Source organism: Channa argus, chromosome 5 (genome assembly GCF_033026475.1).
Source record: "Channa argus isolate prfri chromosome 5, Channa argus male v1.0, whole genome shotgun sequence".
In the NCBI taxonomy this organism is placed as follows: Eukaryota; Metazoa; Chordata; class Actinopteri; order Anabantiformes; family Channidae; genus Channa; species Channa argus.
Window position 1 is genome coordinate 7,482,980 of NC_090201.1, and position 24,739 is coordinate 7,507,718.

Below are 24,739 nucleotides of genomic sequence, written 5' to 3' on the forward strand. Positions count from 1 at the left end.
TTGTCTAGATGTACACACTCACACACATACACAAAGTCTAAAAGAGCTACATTCAACTGCTGACCATTTTTACCTTGATGTGCAATTCATTTATGAAGAACCACTCTGATGTCATTGATTTACCATTGTGCTGAAATGAATGTTTCCTAGCTTCCATATTATTTGACGTGACAGGTGTAAGAGCAGTCGAAATGGAGAGGTTGGAAAACAGCTTGAGTTAAATGAGAATGAGGGGTAGATGGCAAGAATGACTTATTTTGAGAAACTGAAGAGCAGTGACAATAGGAGCAGGAAAGGGGAGTACGGGGGAACGTCTGGGACTGAAAAAAAATAAAATAAAAAGGCTTTAGAGAGTGTTGTAAATCTGTAGGGTGAGGGAGGCCAACATTAGTTTCAGGCCATTTGTGGCATTCTCATCTCAACCGTCTCCTGCAGCACCTACACTGTGGGCAATGAGGCAAAACTGATGGAAAGCAGTCTGAATGTGGGAGAGAAAAGGTCCTCCTTTCATTTAACCAGGCCCCAGACACTGGTTCCTCTCTGACCCTCTGTTAGGACAGGGAAACGAACAATATGAGTTGGAAATAATTGAGCACATTTTGGATTGTTATTTTAATATTATGTGAATCCGGAGCCAAGAGAAAGACTAAAGAGACACGTCTGTGCTTTCTGTTTCTTTTACTCTCTGCATGACTCTCTGTGCCCTTTCCGTGGAGCAGAATAGAACTGTAATGATATCTATATCTATAATGATATCTTTGTCATGCATTCACATTTTAGAAAAATGATGGTCTTAAGGTGAATAGGTGAACTGGGATTTTAGAGTGCATCTCAGTATGATTTGGTGTAGCTCATTATTCTGAATAGCCCATTATAGTAGTGCTCATGGCTAATATAATGTGATACAGTGCAGTGTCAAATGTGTCACAGTCAGAATAACTGGAGACCCCTCGTTTAGATGGATTTTATTAAAAGCAAACAAGCACACAAATAAAAACAAATGTTGAAGTTCATCCACTTAAGTTAACTTTTGCTGGAGAAAATATGACTCTTCACAAAAAGAAGTAATATGTAAATTTTTGTTACTTTTCTCATTGATTTTACTGTATATAGTGTATATAAGTGTTTATGCTTGTGTGTTTGGGTGTGTGCAGGGGGGCAAGATAGCTCACTGACACTGTAATGTCTGTAATGCTGTTTGCTCAGGATCCAAAATGAAAACACAATGGTTTATTTACCACCTCATATTGCACCGTGTATTTCATTACAGCTCATAATGAGCTTGTAATATGCTTTTTGGATCTGCTTGATTTGTCTGCAGTTTTATTGCTTCTCTTGTGCATCGAAACGTATGGTGTCCACTGTGTCTAGTTGGTGTGTGTGTCTAAGGGTGTGTCCATTAACATACATGAGGTAGTTGGATATAAACATACACCATTGCCTTGCAATATTCAAGGCAAAAGTAACCGAAATGTAACACTTAAAATAATGTTTTACTGATTTACACTCCCAGATCTTTATTTCTAGAAATAAAGTACCCATGTAACAACATCCCAGCAATTTGTTTCTCTAAGGAGAACAACAAAATAAACTGTTTAAACCACTTGTCACCATCCCAAACACATGTAGTTTTAATAATCTATTCAGTAATTAACTACTACCCTACAATTATCTTATTCCTATGACTCATAACCCATTGCTTAGCTACTCTAAGTTTCAGTTGTTGGGAGGACAGCGGCTGTAATGTAGGACCTCAGACAAAACATATCCACCATATTCGGGGATAAGGGGTGTTAGGGACGTAATCGTTACATCTTGATGACTGCACCCTGTTCCGACCTCCCATCATATTCAGTCCAGGGTGGAACAAAGGCTTACTCTGAAGGAATATCTGTGTTCCCCAGCCATTTTTTCATACTGAAGAAGCTGCTTGGATAAGTAGCGAAACGTTTTTGACCAAGAAGAAAGAAGTCCAGTTGGCATAATTCAATCTCGGATTTAATTGACTATGACCATTGTACTTCAAATTGACTAATAATTTAGTCTCTACCAGCAATTCAGTAAAATCTCAGCTACAGTTAATATCAATAGAGACATTCCATGTTCATACTGTATGAACAGTCTGTTCATACAGTTGCTCATTACATCTCAGTTCCTACAGTGTATCATCATACTATCATCATAATACAGCTTCATTTTTTAGGTCTGCATGAAACGTCTGTCTGGGGTAGTTTTTAGCTTCAAGGAGCAGACAGTTTGTTGACATGTCTCGTTCTGGTTTAAATCAGGACGCCTCTCTCTTTTTGCCTGACATGATCCTCAGAGTGTGTCCCAGAATACTAGAGTTTCTGGGTGCTGAATCATTCACATTAACAACAAGGTTGTCTGTCTAACCCACCTGCTCTGCCAGATCTGCCAAAATACGTCTCTTGTCTCCTTCTCTTTCTAGGTCTTGCATTTGAAACAGCTCAGAAAGTTTCAAACTCAAACATTAAATATTTAAGATTTAAGATTCTTCATGTTGTTTTTATTATTGTAATTAGTACAGAATTCATGATGGCCTCTTTGTCACACAAAGGCTGTTTGTATTTCTCAACCTCTAAACCTGTTGTTTTAGCATTTGGTTTAGAATGTGAATTTGAAGATCTCAAGACCTGCATATACAGGGCAGTTCAGTCCATGCATTCTGGTCTTATGAGAATTTACCCAGAAACCCAAATCTCTGTTTATGGGCCAAAATAATCATTCAGCTAGTAAAATTGTTTCTTCATCAACAAAAGTAACAGAAATATTTAAAGGAGCAAAAATATATAAATTATAGTATAATAATGAAAATTATATCAGTCCAAAAGTTTGCATCTCTCTTAATAAATTTAACACGTTGAATCAGGCATCTGATCTTTGTCAGCACTTTATGCTTGACGTGTTAAATTGGGCTTGAACTTCTAATTTGCAAGTGGACAAAGAGGCCTCCAAATGAAATTGGTAGACCTTCAGAAAGCTGGAGAGGGATGTAAAATATTTGTTTAGAGATGCTACTATCAGCTGTGAAGATCATAATGAAGAAATAGGAGAAATAAGGTCACATTAAGACTCCTCTAAGAAGACAACCAAGAAAATGTATTTGCTCAAGGGCTAAATACGTATTTAAAACAAACAGGAGATCTGGATTGACATAAGGCTGATGTTTTATTGGTACATGTCTGCATCAGGCACCGGAGCTCTTTATAAAGCGGACGGAGGAATAAATGCAGACCAGTATCAGAAGATTTTAAAGCATCAGTCAAAAAGCCAAAAATTACGAGGCAGTAGATCTATTCTCAAGACAGTGATCCAAAGCACAAAGCAAAGACAGCTCAGGACTGGTTTAAAAAATTTTATCCGGACCCGCTCAGTCTCCAGACTTGAATATCATTGAAAACCTGTCGATACATTTATAGAAGGCTGTACATGGCAGACAACCAAGTAACGTGGTAGAGACTTGGAACAATTATGACATAAAGAATGGGCTAAAATGACTCGTGTAAGCATGAAAAAGCTTTTCATAGGGTACTCAAAGAGGTTTAGAGTTGTTTATAAAGGTAAAGAGAATATAGAAATATATTAAAGAGCATTGCGTACAGGGACAATTTTATTTACTGTAAATTTGTTTTTATATACCTCTTGACCAGTTTTGTTACCTGTGATGATGAAGGAATGTTCATATTACAGTAGCTGAACAAGCAATAAATGTGATGGCGATTTCAAAGTTCTGTATCTGTGAAGGTGTAGGTGTGTGTCTGTGGATTTGTTTTCGTTCCTTCTCTGTGCTGTGTATCTGTGGGCTTCTTTGTTATTCTCAGCATCCCCCAGTAGGATAATTAGAAGGTGACAGTCCCATTAGAGCTGGCCCAGTAGTACAAAGGCTGAGTGCTGTTGTGAGTGACGGAGAGCTCAGCCTCTCACTAAATAACTGTCGGTCGGCCCTCGTCCACTCTGACCCCTCTGGCAACCTCCCTCTGAGCCTCTCAAACTCCCCTCTGGACTCTCATTGGCAGCCTTAGCAGCTCCCTGAGCCAAGCATGTCCCTCCTTTCTAGACTGGCCTCTAACTGATTGGTTGGACCCCTCTAGCCTTAGGCATGCCAGAAGGGCTTTCCACTGGCTTCAGGGTGCTGCTGATTGGCCAGACTGTCAGGGCCGCATGTCTCTTATGGGAGCGCATGGCAACCCCTTGGGTTGAGGGATGCAGTTTTACAATGGTTGTACTGTAGGTGGAGAGGAAAAGTGCAAGAGCAGCAGAAAGTTCTTCACTGCCCCGTCTCTCCATCTATAATTTGAGCAACAGTATATCTGTCTCTTTATGCCCTCATCGTGCCCTTTAGTCAGGCTTCCAGCAGTTAACCATGCCTTCATAGTAATTATCTTGTGGGACATTTCTCTGTTCTTAGAAGACCTGCAGCATGGTTTACCTATTGTCTTTATATTGAGGAAGTCTTGGGAAGAGCAGGAAAATGAACCTATTTAATGAGTGGATGCTCTCTAAGGGTCTGTGGTCTGTTTGGGGCGGGTAAGACATAAACAGTGGCCTCTGTCTCCTCCATTTCCATGGAAGAATTGGGGAATGTGGCTCTTTTCATCTGGGACACAGAATGGCTGTATTTGCTATATTCTTCTCCCTCATTGTGAATCGGGGGAATTAATGCCATTGTTAATGCAGAGAGACCGCTGGTACATTTCAACAAGATTCTTGCCTCTTGCAGAGCTCATCTAAATTGCCTGGCTAATGCTGTAATTGGGTTTGTGAGTCACTTCTTAACTCCCATTAATATTTGTTCTCCCTGTAATTGCCCCTTTTTTCCACTCCTGCATTTCATTCCTCCGTCTGGTTAATGGTCTAAGGTGGAGGCTGTGACGCATGTGTGTGCGTGTGTGTGTGTGTGTGTGTATATGTGTGTGCACTTGAGAAGGCATCTAATTTTTAATCTTTTTTTGAGCTGATAAAAAATATTAAAGCTGTGTGGCTCCTTTTCCTCATCTGGGTAACCAGGAATGATATACAGGACAGGGATGGAGGGTATTTAAGTGTAAGAGGAAGATGTCAGAATGGTTCAAGGTCAAATTTTGAGGAACAACTTCCACATATCTGTGATCCTGTGAGCTTACGATAAAAAAAATCTCCTATCCAAAGACTTAATATCAGTTTTTAAAAGAGAGCCAAAAGCTTCAATTTGGAGGTTATTTATTGGATATGCTGCGAGCTTTCAGAATTCTTCTTTCTCTTCATTAAAAGACATATTACTTGACAATACCTCTGCGCTCTCAGATGTTTTCCTCTAAGCTCCTTTCTTCTTTTCACACTCACATATAACAGGATTGTCTTTTATACATCACATTAGAACAGCTCCTCTGGAGAGAGACAAACATCGCCCCCAACAGGATTGAGCTTTTTTTCCTTAAATTGTCAAGACAAAATTTCTTAACCTATTATCCTTGATCCCAGATCCACTCCACAGAAAACATTACCTCAGGAAACCTTAGGAACTCAAGATTCAATTCAGTTGACCGTGTTAGAAAGTGAAAAGGAATGGCTGAATAACAGTGTCAGCACCAGAGCAGACAAACCTTCCTCAGGTGGTAACTCTTGGTCGTTTGTAGTGATGGGACTCTCACTGCTTCCTTCCCTCTGAGGAGAGTGAAAGACAGAGACAGACAAACTGATATGGCAGCACAACCACAGACAGAATGCGAGAGCCCACCAAATAAAAAAGAAAGTTGGAAAAGGGAAAAATATATATTTCTGGGCAGAATGGAGCTCGGTTCATTTCCCATTCAGTTTCCGATCCATAATGGACTAGCCTTCCTGCGTGCTGCGGCGCAGTCGCAGCTGTTCTTTATGAGTATCAGGGATAACTGTGTGCGACGGTGGCTGTCAGTGGCTCTCACTTGAGAGATATTAAACCTGAGCTCTCTGCAGCTTCTCTCTCACAGACCTCCTATGTGACTATTTTTAAAACCATCTGCACCATTCCTTTCTCATGGCACCACTAAAGTGACAGGTTTTACCGCTCTTCATCGCCACACTCGCACATGTAAGGTTGTTATTGTATTTCACAGGTAGGAAAGTATGAAGGCTGGCAAAAACTTGAGGGCCCACATTTTCTCTAATTGGAAATTTTGTTTCCATTTTGTCAGCCCATCTCTCTTTTTCTTTCATCCCCTGCTTCCCTATTTCCTCCTATGTCATTTTGTTGGATGTTTGTGTGGATGGCCTATCACACTGTTTGATTCCTCTTCCCCATCAAAAGCAGGGCACATCAGCTTTGAAGAGTGACAAGCACACAGCAGCAGGGATCAAAGCAATGCAAAACTAAAATTTAAGAGGAAGTTAAAAAGCATGTAGTTTTGCCATTTCCCTCGTGTTCAACAAAGAGAAAACATACTGTATGAGCAGGGAAAGAGGAGACATTATCAAACAGCGATTTTTCAAGGACTCCTGTGTAGTTTGCAGATGCACAGATGCTTTTGATAATGCTGTTTAACATTGCAATTCACCCATTTGCAGTGTCTCGTTTTAGCAGCACTTCCAGTACCTCAATGAGTGCAAAGGTTTATTGTCAGATCTGAATATTTCAACCCCAGCGGTGACACCGAAGTTAGACTGCTAAAGATAGGAAAATCAGTTGTCGACTCCAGGATGACAGTGTCATTTTCTTTCTTTGAAAGCAGTCACTAAGGTGCCAGACCTGCTATAAATCTGCTACAAAAACATGCAAAACACTAAAAGCATATTTTAAAACCATTAAATAGCTTGCCAGCAATTCCCCAAGTCGATTGGCAGCAGCTTACAAAGGAGCAGTAAAGCAAATAGAAATTAGACATGTGAGCTTGCATCTGAAATGACTGGAAATTCACACTACTTGAGGGAAATGCAAATCATTAAAGGGGGAAGAGTAAGAGAATCAGAGAGCAAATTAGATTTGGTTATCTTTAAAACATAGTGTTAAACGTCTAAACAAAAATGCTCTGTTTTGTGCCTGATCCGATTCCATACGAAGAGACGTCCATCAGATGCTTAGACAGAATACCTCAAATTAATCCTGACTTGGAGCACTTTCCTTCATTATTTCAAATTTGGAAATGCAGAACTTATGCTTTCATAATAACTACATAACCATATTGTTATGTCTTATGTGCAGACAGTTCAGAGTGGGAGACAGGGTGTCGAAGCAGAGCAGTCTTCTGAGTATCACAGGCATCCAGTCAATAAGTAGTTTCTATTAAAGGCGTTTGGATATTTGGCAAACGCCGTCTTAATTATTGTTGACAGCTATGACAGCTAAAGCATGACTAAGAGGCCGCCAGAAGGGTGCAGTCATAGCCTGTCTGTCTCCTAAGTGGTTGGCATCACTTCCTGTCATAATGCACCTCAGCGCAGAAAAGCCAACAATTTGGTTTTGTTGCATTTATACACTGCATATTAACCATCCTACAAACAGACAGACATATATCCCTCATACCACATTGTTATAACTACTGTGTTGATGTTTTCCGTGGAGCGATTGACACCATCAATGACACTTACCATCTTAGTAACAGTTGGCTTTAAGCTGCTTGGTTTTTCTCATAGAAATGTAATATTCTTGCTAACACAGTACCAAACATATCTTTATAGCTGTAAGATTAAGATGGGAACTCAATAATTAAAGCGCACACTGAAAAAAGAAGACAAATATAACAATAAGAATAAATGTGATAGATGAAAAAAATAACAATCATAGACATATCTCTAGTTAACAAACTGTGTGTGTGTGTGTGTGTGTGTGTGTGTGTGTGTGTGTGTTTTGCATTTCCAAACACCTTATAACACAGGTATATAGAGTCAACATGACTCACTCAGAATCAATATGGTTACAAAAAAGGTTAAGAAGTACAAACATTTAACTTTACTTTGTGCTTTACTGCTTTGCAATAGTGATGATGCTACATGCTATACAGTAACATTTAAATAGACAGAAAAGCCTTTAATAACTAATTATACTAATCCGTAAGTGTTACACGGGCTGGAGACGAAGCCACAGTTCATATTCATATATTTGACCCTTACATACTAGGTTAGGTTAAGGTTAAGACGTATTGGCAGTCATGTTACATCAACTATAGCCAGGTAAAAAGAGACTAATTAAACATCCACATTCTCGATGCACGTGTGACATTTAGTGGTGTATCCGTTGTGCCTCTGTAACATTTGATGTGCTGTAAAACCCAAGTGAAGTGACTGAGCCCATAAAGAGCTATAAAGTAAAATAGAAGAGAAAGAGAGAGAGAGAGAGAGGAGGACGTGAACGCAGAAGACTACCACGCAGGCCTGAGCCATTAAGCATGGAGCAAACATAAAAGAGGCTATCCAAGAGTGTAAACCACAGATTCCCATTATTGTGTGACATTAGCCCATAGCACTCAGTAACCCTTAATGATCCCATGGGTCCCTGCAGCACACTGTCCTTTAATGACTTCCTGGTTGAATCATTGTTGTTTCCTGGAAGCAAAATATTGCAGAGGAAAGGGACCTACAGCTCCACATGTGCGTGCCCTTTGCCCAGTGCTGCTTTGTTTGTTTTTCAGCATTGCTAGAAATAAGCCTGAGATGTACCATCAAATAAACACCAAATTAGTCAGTGTTTATGTAGGCATCAAACTATTTATGCAGCTAGGGTGATCATACAGGGCTGGATCAATTAACAGAGATTTGGACAAACTGAAACTTCACAGTGCGCTAATTAGGCAGCCAGCCACTATGCTCAATAAATGGAAATGTATTCCTTTCCTTTCCGTTCCCTCTGTCTGTTTGTGAGCCTTCCGTCACCCCGAGGAGTTTTAACAGAACACTAATTCTTCATCTAATTTCCCCCAGCTCCCCATTGCTTTCGCTGCCTGTGTCCCTCTACCTCTCCATCTTTCTTCTCACGCTGATAGCTTGTCCCACAGGATCCCAGCAGTTGTCAGTAATCAAGGAAATCACTCTCAAAGAGCTACAAATAGGTCACTTATCTGATGTCTGGTCTGATCTGACGGAGACAGACAGCCAGTTATGTCCCTCGCAACTGCCTCTCTCTGCTATTTTTAGTGTGATTAGTAGCCAGTCTATCTGCCAGGAGGTACTGAAGTGAATGTGAGAATGAAAGATAGCGATAGATACAAAGTGAGGATAGAAATCCCAGCTTTCATCATTAGTATTCTATTCAAATAGCTCAATTGAGGAGTTGTCACTCATGGGATTCCCAGGACTCCGAGAAGCCGTGCTTCTTCATTTATTCAATTTATTGATATAAAGCTTCTTCATTAAGACACACCAGCAAATGTGACATCTGGTCTCTGGTGGCCTCCGTGTGGAATTCTAAGCAGGCGTGGAGGCAGAGGCCACATGATGTGTAAGAGCTCCTTTGTGTCCTCTCGAGGCTATTACACAAATGTGTCAACTACACACATTCTGCTTCAAATGTACAGTGAAGAGAGTGATCAAGCACACACACACGCACACACACACACACACACGCACACATACACACACACACATACACAGTCATTTACACATCTAACTGCACTTATGTCCAGATGCAGAAGCAGGAAGCCGTGGCAGGTAAAAATTTCATGTGTGTGTTTCCCATATGACGTGGCCTTGTGAATTATTGAACTGAGCTGGTCCTTTTGATCTGCGCTTTGGTGCACAGACAGAGAATCCCTTGCCTGTCAAACACTTCACTACTCTCACATACATGACTACAAGCTACCATTTGTGCACCCAGGTAATTCTTACATGCAGAAATAGCAGATGCAGTTTGGTGGATCTTTTTTATTTTTTAATGTTCCTGCAGCTCGAGCAGATGGCATCTTTGTGCTGCGCCTCAATTCATTTATTGCGAGGCCTAAACATGTTTGTCTCCTTCACGGAACAGGACAGGCACAGTCTTATTGCTGAATATTGCATAATCTCTTTGCTCCACACACATCTATGATACACACATGAGGAGGGAGAATGAGTGAATGTACTTTTTATTTTTAAGTTAATTCTCCTTTGATTGGCAGATGGTGGCATATCATTGTCATGCCACATTGATTGATTGCTGGCCAAGTAGAACAGCCAGAGTGCACTTCAGCTGTAGAGCAATGAACATTTCACCTGACCCTGCAGGGTCCATATATGGAATGTGTGTGAGGTGAGCTTAGGAAATGAAAATTGTGTCTGTGAAAGTGTGCAGCAGAGTGCTACACTGTGGGTGTGGAAAGACCACGCTGGAAATTAAGAGAGAGGGTATCATGTTCAAACAGAGAGATGTTTTATGCAGAAGCTGCCGTCACTGCTGAACGGATGAAGTAATTTCATTTTCATGCATGATCTGCAGCCTCACAGACCAAGAAAATTGCATAGGAAGGGAAGAGAAAGATAGAGAGAAAAAAGAGTCAGGCCTTTCCTTTTTGCTTTTTCTCCATTTGACTCTGTGATTATTCCCTCTGACTTGTAACCATAGTGATGGTTCATTCCCAATAAAATAAATCGTCGGTGTTGTGTTCAGAATCTGATTTGAGGATATTTTAAAGATGCATCAAACCGGTCCGGGATCTACATCAGAGTTAGTGAGAGTTCAAACTGTTATTAATTACCCTTATTGATAATCACTTAATTTAGTTCATGTCAAATAAAATAGGTGTCCTCCTTTCGTCTTCTCAGTCATTAAGATGTTATGTTTCTTTGTCCTGTCGTACAAGAAGGAAAACATTCAGTTACAATTTGTCACATTTGGCTTTACAAAAATAAAAATGGACCCTTTTCACTCTGGGAAAGTTTATGGACAAAACTATGAATCACTCAGTTGTTAAAAAATAAATACAAATTATTGATAATGGAACTGATTGTTCAAGATACTTTTATTCAAATTCCACATCAGTGAAAGTTAAGCAGTGAAAATCACTCCTCCCTAAACTTACAACTTAATGACATCTCATGATGACCACTGGTGAGTGGACATTGCTGTGAATATAAGAGGATTAACAGCCACAATGGCTGGAAATGCACAGGAGATAAATAAAAAAACATAAAAGTAGCAAATTGTCGCTAGTGTCTCCACAATATACATTATGGGATATTGTCATACTTAATATAGTAGCTGGAGTGGCTGATGTACAGTATATAAAGCTGAAAGTGTACAATATTAAACACCACTGACCCTAAAGTGACCCAGATGGAAATTTGGCCTCATAGCTCGCCGCTATTTCTTAAAAATTGGCAACTTGGTCGATGTAATTACTGACTGAAATAATTAGTGGTAATTTTAAAAAGTAATTGTAGTTTGTTTTATTATAATTAGCCTTAATATTCGTGTATCTGGAGTGTGTGTCTCGCCTTGCATTGTTTTAGGTTGCATAAAATAACACCACTGGAATCATCTAAAGTAGAATAAAGTAATAATTTAACCCAAGAATTTATGAGAGTTACAGTATATTTTCTGTAATTATTTAATTACTTTCTTTGGGTGACAGATGATTTTAAAAAGATCTTTTCCAGTTAAGCTAAGCTATTCAGTGGCTTTCTTCATTTTTGCAACAGAAAGATGTGAGAGGTAATTAAATATATGTCCCTAAATGTCAACTAAGTCCTCAAAGTACATTAGAAAATGCTGCAATGATTAACTAAATCATATAATTATAATTTATCCTGGTAATTGTTTTGGATGCCCACATTGTTAGCATTGTTGCATTATATTGTGACACAGTGGAATCCTTGGAGCCTAATGAAAATCAATGCCACAAAAAAATAAAGAGAAATTCGATCCATCTCTTTTTGTCTTTTTTTATAGTCAGCAAGGTGCTGAGCCACAGTATTGATAGTTCTATTAATGTGGCATTGGAGGCGTTCATACTGAATCCTGCTCAATGAAAAATATATCACTCTAAATGTCACTTTTTGAAGTTTGTGTGAAATAACAGCCAAGGTGTTAAAGGTGGAACAGGCACATTGAGGTTTTAAGCTCCAGTAAGACATATTTGAGAATAACTGCATGAATCAGTGTTACGTCACCCAGGCTGGTAGCCGTCAGAAACACCTTTGTGCTGTGGCTGGCAGCGTGGACCTTTTACACTTATTCAAGGTCGGCTGTGAAAGTGCAATGCAGGTAAAGAAAACCAAAAGCTCAATAGGCCACACGCAACATTCTGATGGTGGATCTATTTCCTTCTCTGTACACGGTTCAATTTTCTATTTCCACCTTCAGGCTGTAGGTTCAGTGTTGGAACAAAAGAAAAACTTGCTGCAGAAATGTTATCATCAGTTTATCTATAAAAACTTTTCATGTACTCTCAGTCCTTTTTCCAACTTTTGGCTTTATTTTACAATTTGATGCTTGCTGTGGTCTAAAAAATACCCTTTTTCATGTAAGTGCAGAAAAGCCTGAAAAGCCAGGACTAAAAATCAGATTTTCCCCTCTGTTGAACTTGTTGTCTGTCTCTGTGTCCTCAGATCCGCTCAGATCAGGACAAAGATGTCGGCATCCGCTACAGCATCACCGGAGCGGGTGCCGATCAGCCCCCGAGTGGCATCTACAACATAGATCCCATCAGTGGCAACATGTTTGTCACGCAACCTCTGGACAGAGAAGAGAGAGCTTCTTTCCATGTAAGTCTGCTTCCATTTCTCCTCTAGCTCTTATTATTATATTTGTGTCACGATTTCCCAGCTGTCCTTGTGAATAAATCGCTCACCTTTTCTCCTTCTCCTTTTACCTTTCACTGTAACACTAATGTTGGCCAGCAAAACAAACCCACCAGTTGGAGCCCATTCAGATGACTTGCTGTTCTGTTATCCGCTGCACTGTACCTTCACACCCACCTCTTCAGGATCTGATTGATGCCAAAGCCAGCAATGAAATAAAGAATGCCTTGACAAAACACACAGCCACTTCAGCTGTCATTGAGATTGGGAATTAGCTGCACAGAGAGGTGCAGGATGGATAGAACAAAGAGGAGAGGGAGAACCGTAGTGGAGTGCAGGAAAACTGTAGTCTTTGTTCTTACCGTCAGAGCTAATGAGCAGGTGCCGCAATGTGTGTGTGCGTACATGTTTGCGTCTGCAACAGCATCTGTGCATGTGTGTGTGTGTGTGTGTGTATTAAATGCAGTCCACTATACTGTCTGATGGGTGTTTATGTCACAGGCAGAATCCATTCTCTCTTTTCTCTATCCCTTCTCACTCAGTGTGTGACTCCCACTCCTCCTTTGTGTGCTGCTGCCCCGCTTAACTTCACCATCCATACACATTGTTGCACACTCACCCCACGGTATCTGCAGCTGTGCTGTTCAAAGGTGCAGGCTGACAGCTGTACAGTTAGCCTGCATATGGCCTCTAGGAATCCTCACTAATGCACACACACACACACACACAAAAAGGCTGAGTTCACAACTGGCCCATCTGGAACTTCAGGTTAAACATCTTCGTGGATGCATGAATTAAATATTCAGACCACATGAGACTCACATTAATGCTGGGCCATTGGTTGATATGCACACAGTACAGGTCTCAGTTTATATCAGCAGAGACTAACACCTCAACTCGAGGTGAGCGCTGGTGTCAGACTCCCAACGCCTGTGTGCCTGTCAGCATGATAGATGGCTGCGCTGCAGATAGAGCTAATTCAGAAGCACATCCTGTCTCAGAGGAAGGATAGAATAAAGGAGAGAAGATCTCTTCAGTGTCTCCATCAGTGCACATCACGGTCAGCTATATGCACGCATTCTAAACACCAGTGTGCAGACAACCACAATACACACAGTGACTATCAACACATGAAGATTTAGATAATTCTCTCGTACATCTGCAAGTGTGTGTGCGTGTTTGTGTGTGTTCCATTTAGATTTAGATGAGCCTCTTGTTACCTTACTTGCTACGCTCAGGCTCTGAACACTGCTTTGTGAGTATTTGTTGACTCTCCATACCTGCTCCTACAATCAGCCAGCAAACTGGGATCAATAAATCAGTCCAGTTATTGGTCCCTAGGACTGGACGACCACTCAGTAAAGAGTTCTGATTTGACACTGCCTGTGGTGAAAACAGCATGTTAGGTTGAGGGCACTTGAAGTTGAATGCAGCTCCTATTTAGGCGCCTACGGACCCATGCTGCTTGTGATGTGATGTATGATTTAGTGTGGGAGAATGCAGCCAGCATTTGACCCAGGGGAAATTTAGTCCATTGCTTGCTTTCTTTCAACCTGACAGGAAGTTCCCAGCACCGCTGCTGTCTCGAAGGCCAAACTTTGCTTGTTAGTTTTGGGTTCAAGTGAAAAGAGAGACAAGGCTGGTGTTTTTGACAGAGTAGCACTAGAGGGAAGTGATCGGCGAGGTGAGGAGAGTGGGTGTTTGCCTGAGCCTGAATTTTGTCAGACAGGAGCTGCAGTGAGTCGTTAGGTCACAAGGAGAATCGAGCAAATATGAGAAGATTGTGTGATGAAGATTTTGTTTTCTTTTGTTTTGCTTTTTTGGTTTCATTCGTTTTTCAGTTTGCTTTTTGCATGAGTACATTTCAGCATGCAGTGACTGTTGGCCTGTGTTTCCTCTGCACAGATGCGTCAATCAGCTGCAGTTGCTGTTAGATTTTTGTCTGTTAAACTAGACTAAAGGCCTGCAGGCATGCAAGTGATTTTTTTAGACATTGTTCTTACTATGGGCATAGTGGTGCTGTGACCTAAAAGTTAGCAATAGTATGCTAAGATGCTAATGTGTACCACATACCAAACTAACATGTAGTTGTATGTATAGTAGTTTCAGCAGGAAGAGCTCTAATATTAAAGTGAGAAGGAAAAAAAACGCCACTTGCAGAATTCAGTATAAAATAGTCGAGGGTGTCCTGGAAGGACCATGCAAGTATGGTTATATATTGGGTAAAAGAACCAATAGGCCAAATATAAACTATATTTCTCCTCTGTGGTTGGTCCACTCTCGCTAAAGCTCACCCTGCAGAATACTGATGTCAGTTCACACACATACATTTGCAGTCTGAGCAGTGCACGCACTCCTCCAGGCCCTCGGATCACATTTCCAATTCCTCCATTGAGCACACAAACACAGACCCACATAAACAGACTCCAGCAGACACACATACACAGATCTGAATATAGAGACATAAACGTATAAAATATATGCAGCAAAAGTACACACACAAAACCGCTGACAGAAATGACAAAGCATACACTCACACAAATGCAACCACTTAGAGAGTAGAGACAAAAAAAACAAATGCTATCATTGCACATTCACGCAACACACAGCCATGCACTGAAGCAGCCGCACATATCACAGTCACACATCCCTCAGCGTGCAGCGTACACAGCTGAGAAAACAGATTGTGCTTGTTTGTTTGTTGGTTCTCCCCTCCATGTTTGTTTGTTGTGCTTCAGCCAATGGAAAACTAGCATCTTGAGGATCATTAAATGGCTAAAGAGGGCTCTTCTGATTGGCTGTATGTATCTCCCAAGTGTATATCTGCACACCTGTCTCAGTGCCCATGTTAATATGCGTAAACATGTGTCTGAATCAGTGTTTGGATAAGTATGTGAATACTCAAGCTGCCGCATGTTTTTGCATGTTTTGATACATCCTTGACAGGCAGGCTCAGAAGCCGACATGATTAGTTGTGCCGTGGTGAAGGCAGGTGCTGCCATTCAATCTTTCATGTCACCCCACAATACATCACGACTTCCTGTAAATAGGCTGGCAGGCAGATCCTCCTCAACTGTGTTGTGGCAGACTAAATATTTTGCTGCCAGTGTGACAGGTTTAGCCAGAATGAGAGCCCTTCTCCGCTTACCAAGCCAAGCTGTGATTGAATAACATTTCTGCAGAGGATATGAATTTATAGGCAATTGAATGAGAGGAATGTAAGTCATGGCGAACAGGGTTGGTTTATTTCCAGGGCTATTACAAAGCTTTGCGTTATGTTAGATATCATTAGTGAGGATTGGTGGGGAGTAGAGGGTGTGTAACAGCAGTGGTGGAGATTAAGACATCCCACTGTAGATGATGATTGCTTTTGTCAGTCCTCCCTGTTCAAGCCCCCACACCCCCACACTGCCTCTTTGTGTCTTCATCTCTCATTTACTTGCACAAGGCTCAGTCACTTTCCTCCTCTCCTTCCCATCTCATTTGCCATTTCCCTGCACTGCTTTTTTGTCCTTCATTCTCTTTATTTGTGCTCTCTTTTTTCTCCCACTGTGTCTGTGTGTCTATTGTCAAGAAGAGATCATCAGTCGTAGACATCCATCCAAATGGCTGCCTTTGTCAAAACAAATCCAGACAAACATTCACGCCTAACAAAAAGAAGCCACAGCTTGAGCAGCAACACCTCTCTGGTATTTTTTAGGCCTCTGGCTGTGCTAACAACAAAATAGGTGTTGTTTGTGTGTCTGGAACATTTCACTACTTTGCCCCTTTCTGTGTTTTTCTGGTCCGTGCCAAGATACCAACAGGATACTCATGCCCCGTTGGCAGACAAGAAACAGAACACTTGCCAATTGAATGGAGCTGCCAGTTAACAATGTCAAAGTTGTGCCATGTGTTGAGTTTGTTCCAGTCCAGCCTGGGCTGGAGAGTTTTATATCAATCAAGCCAACATCCTTTTGTCATCTGGGCTACGCTGAATATTCATTTACCTAAGCTAATATTTAGCACTGAATGTTAATAATCCTTTCTGTCTTTGTGTCCATTTTTGTATACTGACAGCTGCGAGCCCATGCTGTGGACATGAATGGGAACCAGGTGGAGAATCCTATTGACCTCTACATCTACGTGATTGACATGAACGACAACAGACCTGAGTTTCAGAACCAAGTTTACAACGGCTCTGTGGCCGAAGGATCCAAACCAGGTAAAAGTTATGTCCACTCACTGTAGTCTGCTCTGCATCATCAATGATGGAATTTTGAGTGAAAACACATGTCAAGTTTAGGTTGGCGTTCATATCGCACAGCAAACTGTTGTGAGAGATGAAGTGGGGGCAGAGAAGGAATAATGTGAGGAGACATATACTGCTTGGGATGAAAAGGACATCTGCAGGTTTTATTAAAACCACACAAAGGGGAGTAGAATGGTTTCAGCATCTGCTTCATAAGTGCAATGTCCAGCTGTTGACCTTTGCTGCACGTCACACGCTCTCTCCCTATGTTTTCTGTCTGCCCTATTATCGTCATACTATAAAGGCTAAAATGCAAAAAAAAAAAAAGAAAGAAAGAAAAAAGAAAAGGACATCATTGTAGTTTGGCTGATTTAGAATTAGGAACATGGTCAACAGCTGGAGCAGCAGCAGTGACTGTGAATGTGACAGCTCTCTGGCCCTGCTGGGGCCTGTAGGTTTGTCCCCAACAATCCTGCTGGAGAGAAACAGATGGTAACCAGCAGCTACCGGGAAAGAGGGACTACAGAGTGAACAATACAAAAAAATAAAAAATAAAAAAACAGTGGTACATGTTGGAAAGTGGTAGGCAGCGTAAAGCTAAATCTTTGTGATTTGTGCAGCCCTTTAAAGCTGAAAGTGTGTTTTACATGTGCCCTGAATCTACATAGCTCTTGATATTTCTTAAAAAGTTTTCTATAAAAAGACTCTGTATTTTGTTGACAGCTGTCATCAAGCTATTGCGAGTACAAATACACAGCACATTATACCTGCAGTACTTTGTGTGGCTAAAAAGTTGGTGAATTTAAAAATGTAAAATACTATCAAAAAAAGAGTACAATTTTGTGATGCACCGCCTCATTTCCTGTTTGTCTTTACTTTTGACAGTTTGAGTCTTTGTAGGTCATCCTCCTGTAACTTTAATGACAGTTGAACCAATGAAACCCATTTATTCCTTTATCAAACTTAATTTTTCAATCTTACCTGCTGTAGTCTTAGATTAACTTAGACTTGAGCAATGAACCAACATTTTAAAGTGTGAATTTGCTGTAGGTTGGTTCAGGTGTGAGTGAGCTTATGAGATATTTGTGTTACAGTATCTTGGTTGGACGCATCATTATCAGATTCTGCAGAGCATGGAGAGATACAGACCTTCTCTCTGAATCGGGGAACAGAGTTGTGGTCAGTGCAAAGCCAGAGACGAGAGCAGAATGTGCAAGTAGTTCTCATGTCTTGACTGGAAGAACTGTTGTTCTAACAATCAGACCCCGAGGACCTGTGTTTGTCTTCACAGCGTTCAGATATTGTTATGCTGCAAAGTTTAATCTCAGGGGGATTTGTAAACAATATAGGAAAGCAGGTTGTGTGTGTGTGTGTGTGTGTGTGTGTGTGTGTGTGTGTGTGTGTGTGTGTGTGTGTGTGTGTGTGATTGTGTCTGCATCAGTGTACGTGTGTTCATGGATGAGCAAGTATGGGAGGGACATTGTGTGTGTGAGTGTGTGTGTGTGTGTGTGTGTGCGTGTGTTGGTTACTCCTCAGTGGAGCGTGGGTCTATATACAGAGCTTCTAATTAGCGAGGGCAACCAGACATTCCAAAAGCTACTTTCTACGTTTTTCACTCTGATACCCTTAGCTTAGTTAAAAACGAGAGCACGCAACAACAAAAGTCTTTGAGTTTGAACAGAATTCAATCTGTGATACCAATTAAAAAGAAACATATTACATTAAGTACAGTATAATTGCTCTGCTCTTCATTAAGCAACGGCTGCCAACAACATTTGTTCCCAGAGTGCACAGTTTCAGGTGTTGGGTTTGGTGTCAGATCATATTGTGTGTGGAGTTCACTCATTGGTTTCTGAATTGGTGAATTTTAATTAGGACAAAAGGCTGCAGAGCTGTGTTGGCCTAATTGCTTATTTAGTTGAAGAAAACAAGAATGAGAATCTGATTTATCTTTAGTGCAGGTTGAAGAAGACATTTTATACTTTTCTGGCCCATTTAAGTCTTTAATTAATCCACTGCCTGATAAACCTTTTACTTACTATTAATGGACCCAGTTTAGACCTCAACCAAATTGCTTCACATTGTTGCTGAAGTTGTTTTTTATGCCCAGCAGTGGTGCAGATAGAGAACAGGATGCACACATACAAGTGTGACGCGCTGAGACATGTACATTAATTAATGTCAGTTGTGACTTTGTCTTTTTTATGCCACCATAAACACTGCTATACCGCAGCACAGAAAAAAACAAAATAGCAGCACAAGACACACCACTGAATCAACAGCACTCTGAAATTGTCTGCCTCATAAAGGGAGAGTTATCAGATGGCCCACCAGATCACTGCTAAGCTTCAGAAATCCTTTTGTGTGCATCCAGCATTTGCATGTGGCTTGGATCATTCTTTGGACTTAAAACATGACCATGAAAATCCCTCTGGTGTTACCCCAGGTGACACTCTCTTTCCAACCCAGCAACAACTGATGTGATGAAACCTGTCACAGCATTGCAGCTGGCAGGTGCTCCAGTGGGCAGCAATTTTGCTGGAATCTCTCAATTCTCTGCTTCCCACACCAGGTCTGACCAATGGTGAAACATCAAAGAATACTCATATCCATTACTACACTATGATGTAAGGTAGTACAGTTACAGTCATGTTGTAGTTTTTTTCTTCTTTTTTTTTTGAAATATTGTAGCCATTCACTGCATATACCCATCAGGATGGGGAGAACTCACCAGTACATATATGGAAAAGACAACATTTCACAAGCTTTAAGTACAAGATGTCATTGTAATTAAGTAGTGTAGTACTTTCAGATTATTTTAGCCAAATCCAAATTTAACAAGCAATGACAAACATATTTATTCACTTACCCCTTGATGCTATGAAGCCCCTCAAATTAATTTTATTCACTTCACTTGAATTGGACAGAAGCCTCAGCAGCTATGATTTTGGCAAGAAAGGGAAATTATCTGCATGATTTGATTCACAACTAGAAATATTGTTTAAGTTCTTTCAGCTTTAAAAAGGTCAAGCTGTTCAATTTTACTATTTTAATAAATGTGTGAATGTCTGAATTTGTCCAAATTGAACTAAAAAATAGTTTTAATATATTTAACTCATACTGGTAGTGTACTGGTAGTGAGCAGCCAGTTCAGTGCCTATGCTCTCTCATTCCCTCAGAAATCAAAATGAATTGAAGAATTTGAAGAAGCTGTTTTACCACCAATTGAATAATGAAACATAATGCATGAAAAGTAGAAAAATTCTCTTCGTAGATTTCTGTTGTATCATGCCAATGTCAGAGGGCTGAATTAAACCTGGGCACAAAGGAAGGTATGCTCCTCATCTTCATGCCTAAGAACAGTTTAAATTTTGTTTTAATGGTTATATTTTGAAAATAATTGTGTCATGGCAAAACATTGTTGAAATTCAAGGCCTGTATTTTTCGTAAATGCCATGCAATGGGGGCACACGTGTAAAGCTGCAGAAGTGCCGCATTCTGTATGTGCCGGCTGCGAAATCAAAGGTTTCGGAAGTATTACTACACATCTTTACATCTAGCACTGTGTGAAAACCATCAAAGACCGAGACCCACAGGGAAACGCCCTTATCACCGTCACCAGATGTTGTGTACAGAGAGATCCGATCAAACTGTCAGTCAGGATCAGTTTGCAACAGCTTCATTTGTCACTGTTTGCCGCTGTGCCCCTGCTCAGCAGCAAATGAACCTGTGACTAATAGAATTTAATTTGTGCAGGTAATCAAACATAATAAAACAGTACATGACAAAATGAGCTATCTGATCACACTGACTTCTTGTTAATAAGGAACAAATGGCATTCATTCTCAATGTGTGACGATTATCCATGGGGAATCTGATAATCTGGGGCTGCTCAGGTGGAAAGGTGGAAATGTGTGCAAGTCATTTCTTTTGGGTAGTTCTGAGTTAGCTACAGTATAAGCTCAGGTTATCAATACACACATACAATACAAAAAACACATGAACAGTGCTCGCTTTTAGGTAAGGTCACAAAACAGATCCAAAACTCAGTAAAACCATCATGACTGGGACGTGAGACAGTTCTTGCATTGTGCTAAGTGGCCTCAGATGCCAACATGGCGTGACTCCTTCAGAAACCTCTTGTGCTCTGAGGCTGCAGTGTACTCAGTGCATTTTCCCTGTGATGTTCTGCCCTTGTCCTTCCCTCCCCCTCATCCCAGACTCTGACAGCAAGTTGTTCCCTTTTATGGATCATCTTTCTCAAAAAGGCCTTCTGAAATGAGAGGCAAGATCAAAACCAGCAGCTGAGTGCCTTATCTCACAGTCAATTTGCCCTCCCAAGAGGGAACAGGGGGCTGCGTCTTTCTCTTTCTCTCCTCTTTTTCTCTCTCCTGAAGAGTTTGGTAACCATTACAGAGAGAATTAAGAGACTTATTCTGTCTTGCCTAGGAGGGGAGGGGTCATTAGGGATTGCGTAGGAGTGGAGAGAAGGAAGTGAGTAAGAAGTGTAAAAGCGCAACAGTGTTTCCATCAGCGTGTTGGACCTCAGTCATGTGAGCAGGTGTTTCTAGTTGTGTCTCTTACTGTGGTGGCAGTGCCAATTTACCAAACATATTACAACCATTTTTGTTGACACTGAGATTTAGTGGTTAACACTGCCACCTCCGTATCAAAGACCCTTTCTGTGTTCTCAACTTTCAGTTTGATCCCACTACAGTACAGGGAAGCAGTGTGTTTCAGAGAATTTACCTTTAGCACAGGAGCTGTCAGTGCCACCTTTACCTGATAACCTTCGCGAGCCTCTACTTGCATCTGTAAGTGGGTTTTCCCATATAGTGTATTTTGACTTTGGCATGCTACCAAAACCTCATTTGAACTTGTTTTTGAGTCCTAACAATTGGCTCATCAGAAGGGGTTTATGGCTAATCTGAATTGTCACGCATCAACAGAGCCAATTGGTCATTTCAGTTCTTTTTTAAAAGGCCAATTCAATATGAAAAAATCTGAAGATGATGGGATACTTGATTCCTGCTCAATACAGTAGTGCTGTTGATGCCCAATTAGCACGTAAAAAAAGGTTTTAGCCAGTCAGATGGACGGTGAAGTGATTTCTTATTGAGAAAATTGTGATACAGAGGATAATGAACTGAACGTCACAGGCAGCTTTTAGACTTTCTTTGGATTGGTGTTGAGCGTAAAAGTTTGAACCTTCTTGTTTTGAAATGGCAAAAAGAGATAACCATAATTTTTAATGTTTATTCAGCTCGTACAAACTTTCTTTCATCAACTAGTTTTGCTTGATAATTTCTCAACGCTGTAGGTTTCTACTACAGTCACCCAGTTTAATTAGTTGAGCTGTGATTCTGAAAAGTCAGGTTTTGTCTTTTCATGGTTGTAAATATTATGATGTCTTTGAGCTTGAACGCTGCAACATTTTTGCTGTATATACAAGTAAACTGGTGTAATTATGTTAGTTGTATACGGATTTTAAGTGTTTTCTTTCTTCTTTTTATTTCAATATTAAATTGGCCTCTCAAAAACCACTGGATCAACCAATCAAATTGCCTAATGCAGTTTTATTATAGTTTCGACTTTTCCTTCGTGGTTTTTATTTCTTCAACTTCAAAATATAATTTAGTGTAGTTTAAGACTGGGTTTGTTGCTTTCAATTTAGTTTTTTTTTTATGTTGATATTCACTCTGCAAATGCTTGGGAAGGAGGGACACAGTGCGTAAAGTGTACATGGCATGTACACAACTTTCTGCTAACAATCCCACAATGCAATGCTTTCCATTTTAGTCCCTTAAATTAGTCGTGTGGCTCAAAACTCTGTTAGTGATGATGCAACATGACAACAGTTGTTAAGTATCTGTAATGCCAATTGCATGCTCACAATTGAGTGAACTACTTATTCTACTTACGGGTAGAATACGGTTCAATACAATACGTAAAATACGATTCATATACTTTATATATATATTTTTAACTTTTGTTTGGTGCTATTTTTCTATGACACATTGTTGAGATTTCTGAGGTGTGTTGCACACCCACAGCTCCCTTCCTGCCATAGACCCATAGATGGATTGCGTGTAGCTTTGTGTTATCGTAGTTCTGTCTTTAGCTGACTTTACTAAGAAGAAGCCAGTTAAAGACAAGATATTATCATTTTAAGTAGGTTCAGGCTTTTTTTTCTTTAAGTTTAAGAATTTTTCTCTTGATGTTTTATTTTTTATTTATTTATTTATTTTTTTGAAGGACTTTCAAATATTTTTTATTGTATTTCCATTACATTTTGCAATAGAGACCTGAAAGGGGGGAAGCAAATTGCAACTCCAATGTCTTTCATTACAACCCGTCTATTGTAACGTTGGATCAATGATTTTTTTTGCCCATGCCTATGGATGGATAGGTCCGGACTAGTAAAACTCCCTCTCCCATGTTGTACAAGCTGCAGAGCATGTGACCCTGCACTAGGTAGGTAGAGATCCACAGGTATGGCTACAAGTTTCCAAAAAGTTTCCCACATGTTAGCTGTAGTCTTTGCGTTGAGGTATAAATGTAATGGTTAGTTTTGAATGATTTGACTGTGTCTTTGTGTCCTCAGAGGGTAGTGGGATCCATTAGAGGCACTTGTGTGAACACTGTGTCCCCTTCATCACTTTCACCAAGATTCACTGGGTTTCAACCTTTTCTCTTACCTCTCTTACCTCTCAACCACTACTTCTCCTTCCTGCTCTCTACTTACTCTGCCGTGGCCACTCTTTCCTCCTGAAAGGCAACCTCTATCTTCCCTCCACTGATGAGAGTTATTATCCTCTTATACCATCCATCCCCTGCCCTCTCGCTCCCTGACTTCCCCTTGTACTTTTGCTTTTAATGGTCTTTATAAACCCTCTCACCTCTATTCTCATCCTTACTTTTTTTCTACTTTGCAATTTCCTCCTCTGGTGCTTATCTTTGCATCTCTGTATGCCTATCTCCCTGTTCCTGCTCTGTCTATCGTTATCAGTCTATCGCCTTTTTTTTCCCTCTCTATCTCCTCTTTACTTGGGAGGCAGATGTTGACTCTGGCTGACTAGTGTTTAGGAAGCAGATAGCCCTCACCAATGATCTCAAGTCACATGGGCAAAGTGGCCAACAATATGCACGCCTGCCACCAGTTAAATTTTCAGCTCCAGCGATTTTAGCAGAAAAGCAATTAGGATTTGGAATTAGTGTTCAAATTAAAGAGGAATTAAACAGGCTCAGAGATTAACCCTTTCAGGCATAGCCATCTTGCTGAAAACGTACCACCATCATCATATCACTGAATCCTTGTCACTGAAATGACAAGGATTCAGTGATTCAACATCACGTCCTGTCACTCCCTACGGGACTGGAAAGGTTGATTATATATTGATGCGGTCTACACTGGAATAGCAGTAATTGTTTTTCTTCTTCCTGTCTTTCCTTGGATCTCTTCTTTTCCTGGCTAGACAAAGTGACAAATCCTCCATTGAAACTTAATGAAGTTTGAAATAGAAATTCGAAGCGACAATTATCCTGTCCATACAGCCTGTCACAGGAATGATGGTGCCATCTAGACCCAATTATGGGAATTGAGACACCTGTAACTGCTCAGACCCTCAGGGGATGGCCAAATCTGCCACAAAGACATTTACATTTATGAATTGGCAAGGTGGTGAAGTGAAACTTGACATTCCTACTTCTGCTGTGTGCTCAGACGCACAGGTTGTGTTTTTGCCAACTTATTTTGAATGCTTTTGATGCTGAACTGTGCTGGTTTCCTGCCTGCTTACTATTATCACACCTACCGAGGCAAAC

At 40.5% G+C, this 24,739-nt stretch overlaps 1 protein-coding gene across 3 annotated transcripts in view; it reads left to right on the forward strand.

The window, feature by feature from the left end:
* The window catches only part of cdh4 (cadherin 4, type 1, R-cadherin (retinal)), a 176,809-nt gene that overhangs the window by 122,641 nt on the left and 29,429 nt on the right, over window positions 1-24,739 (forward strand). For all 3 annotated transcript variants that reach the window (XM_067505522.1, XM_067505523.1, XM_067505524.1), the window contains 2 exons: window positions 12,493-12,648; window positions 16,744-16,888. In XM_067505522.1, the coding sequence (XP_067361623.1) occupies window positions 12,493-12,648; window positions 16,744-16,888 (301 nt within the window). The remainder of the gene's footprint in view (window positions 1-12,492; window positions 12,649-16,743; window positions 16,889-24,739) is intronic.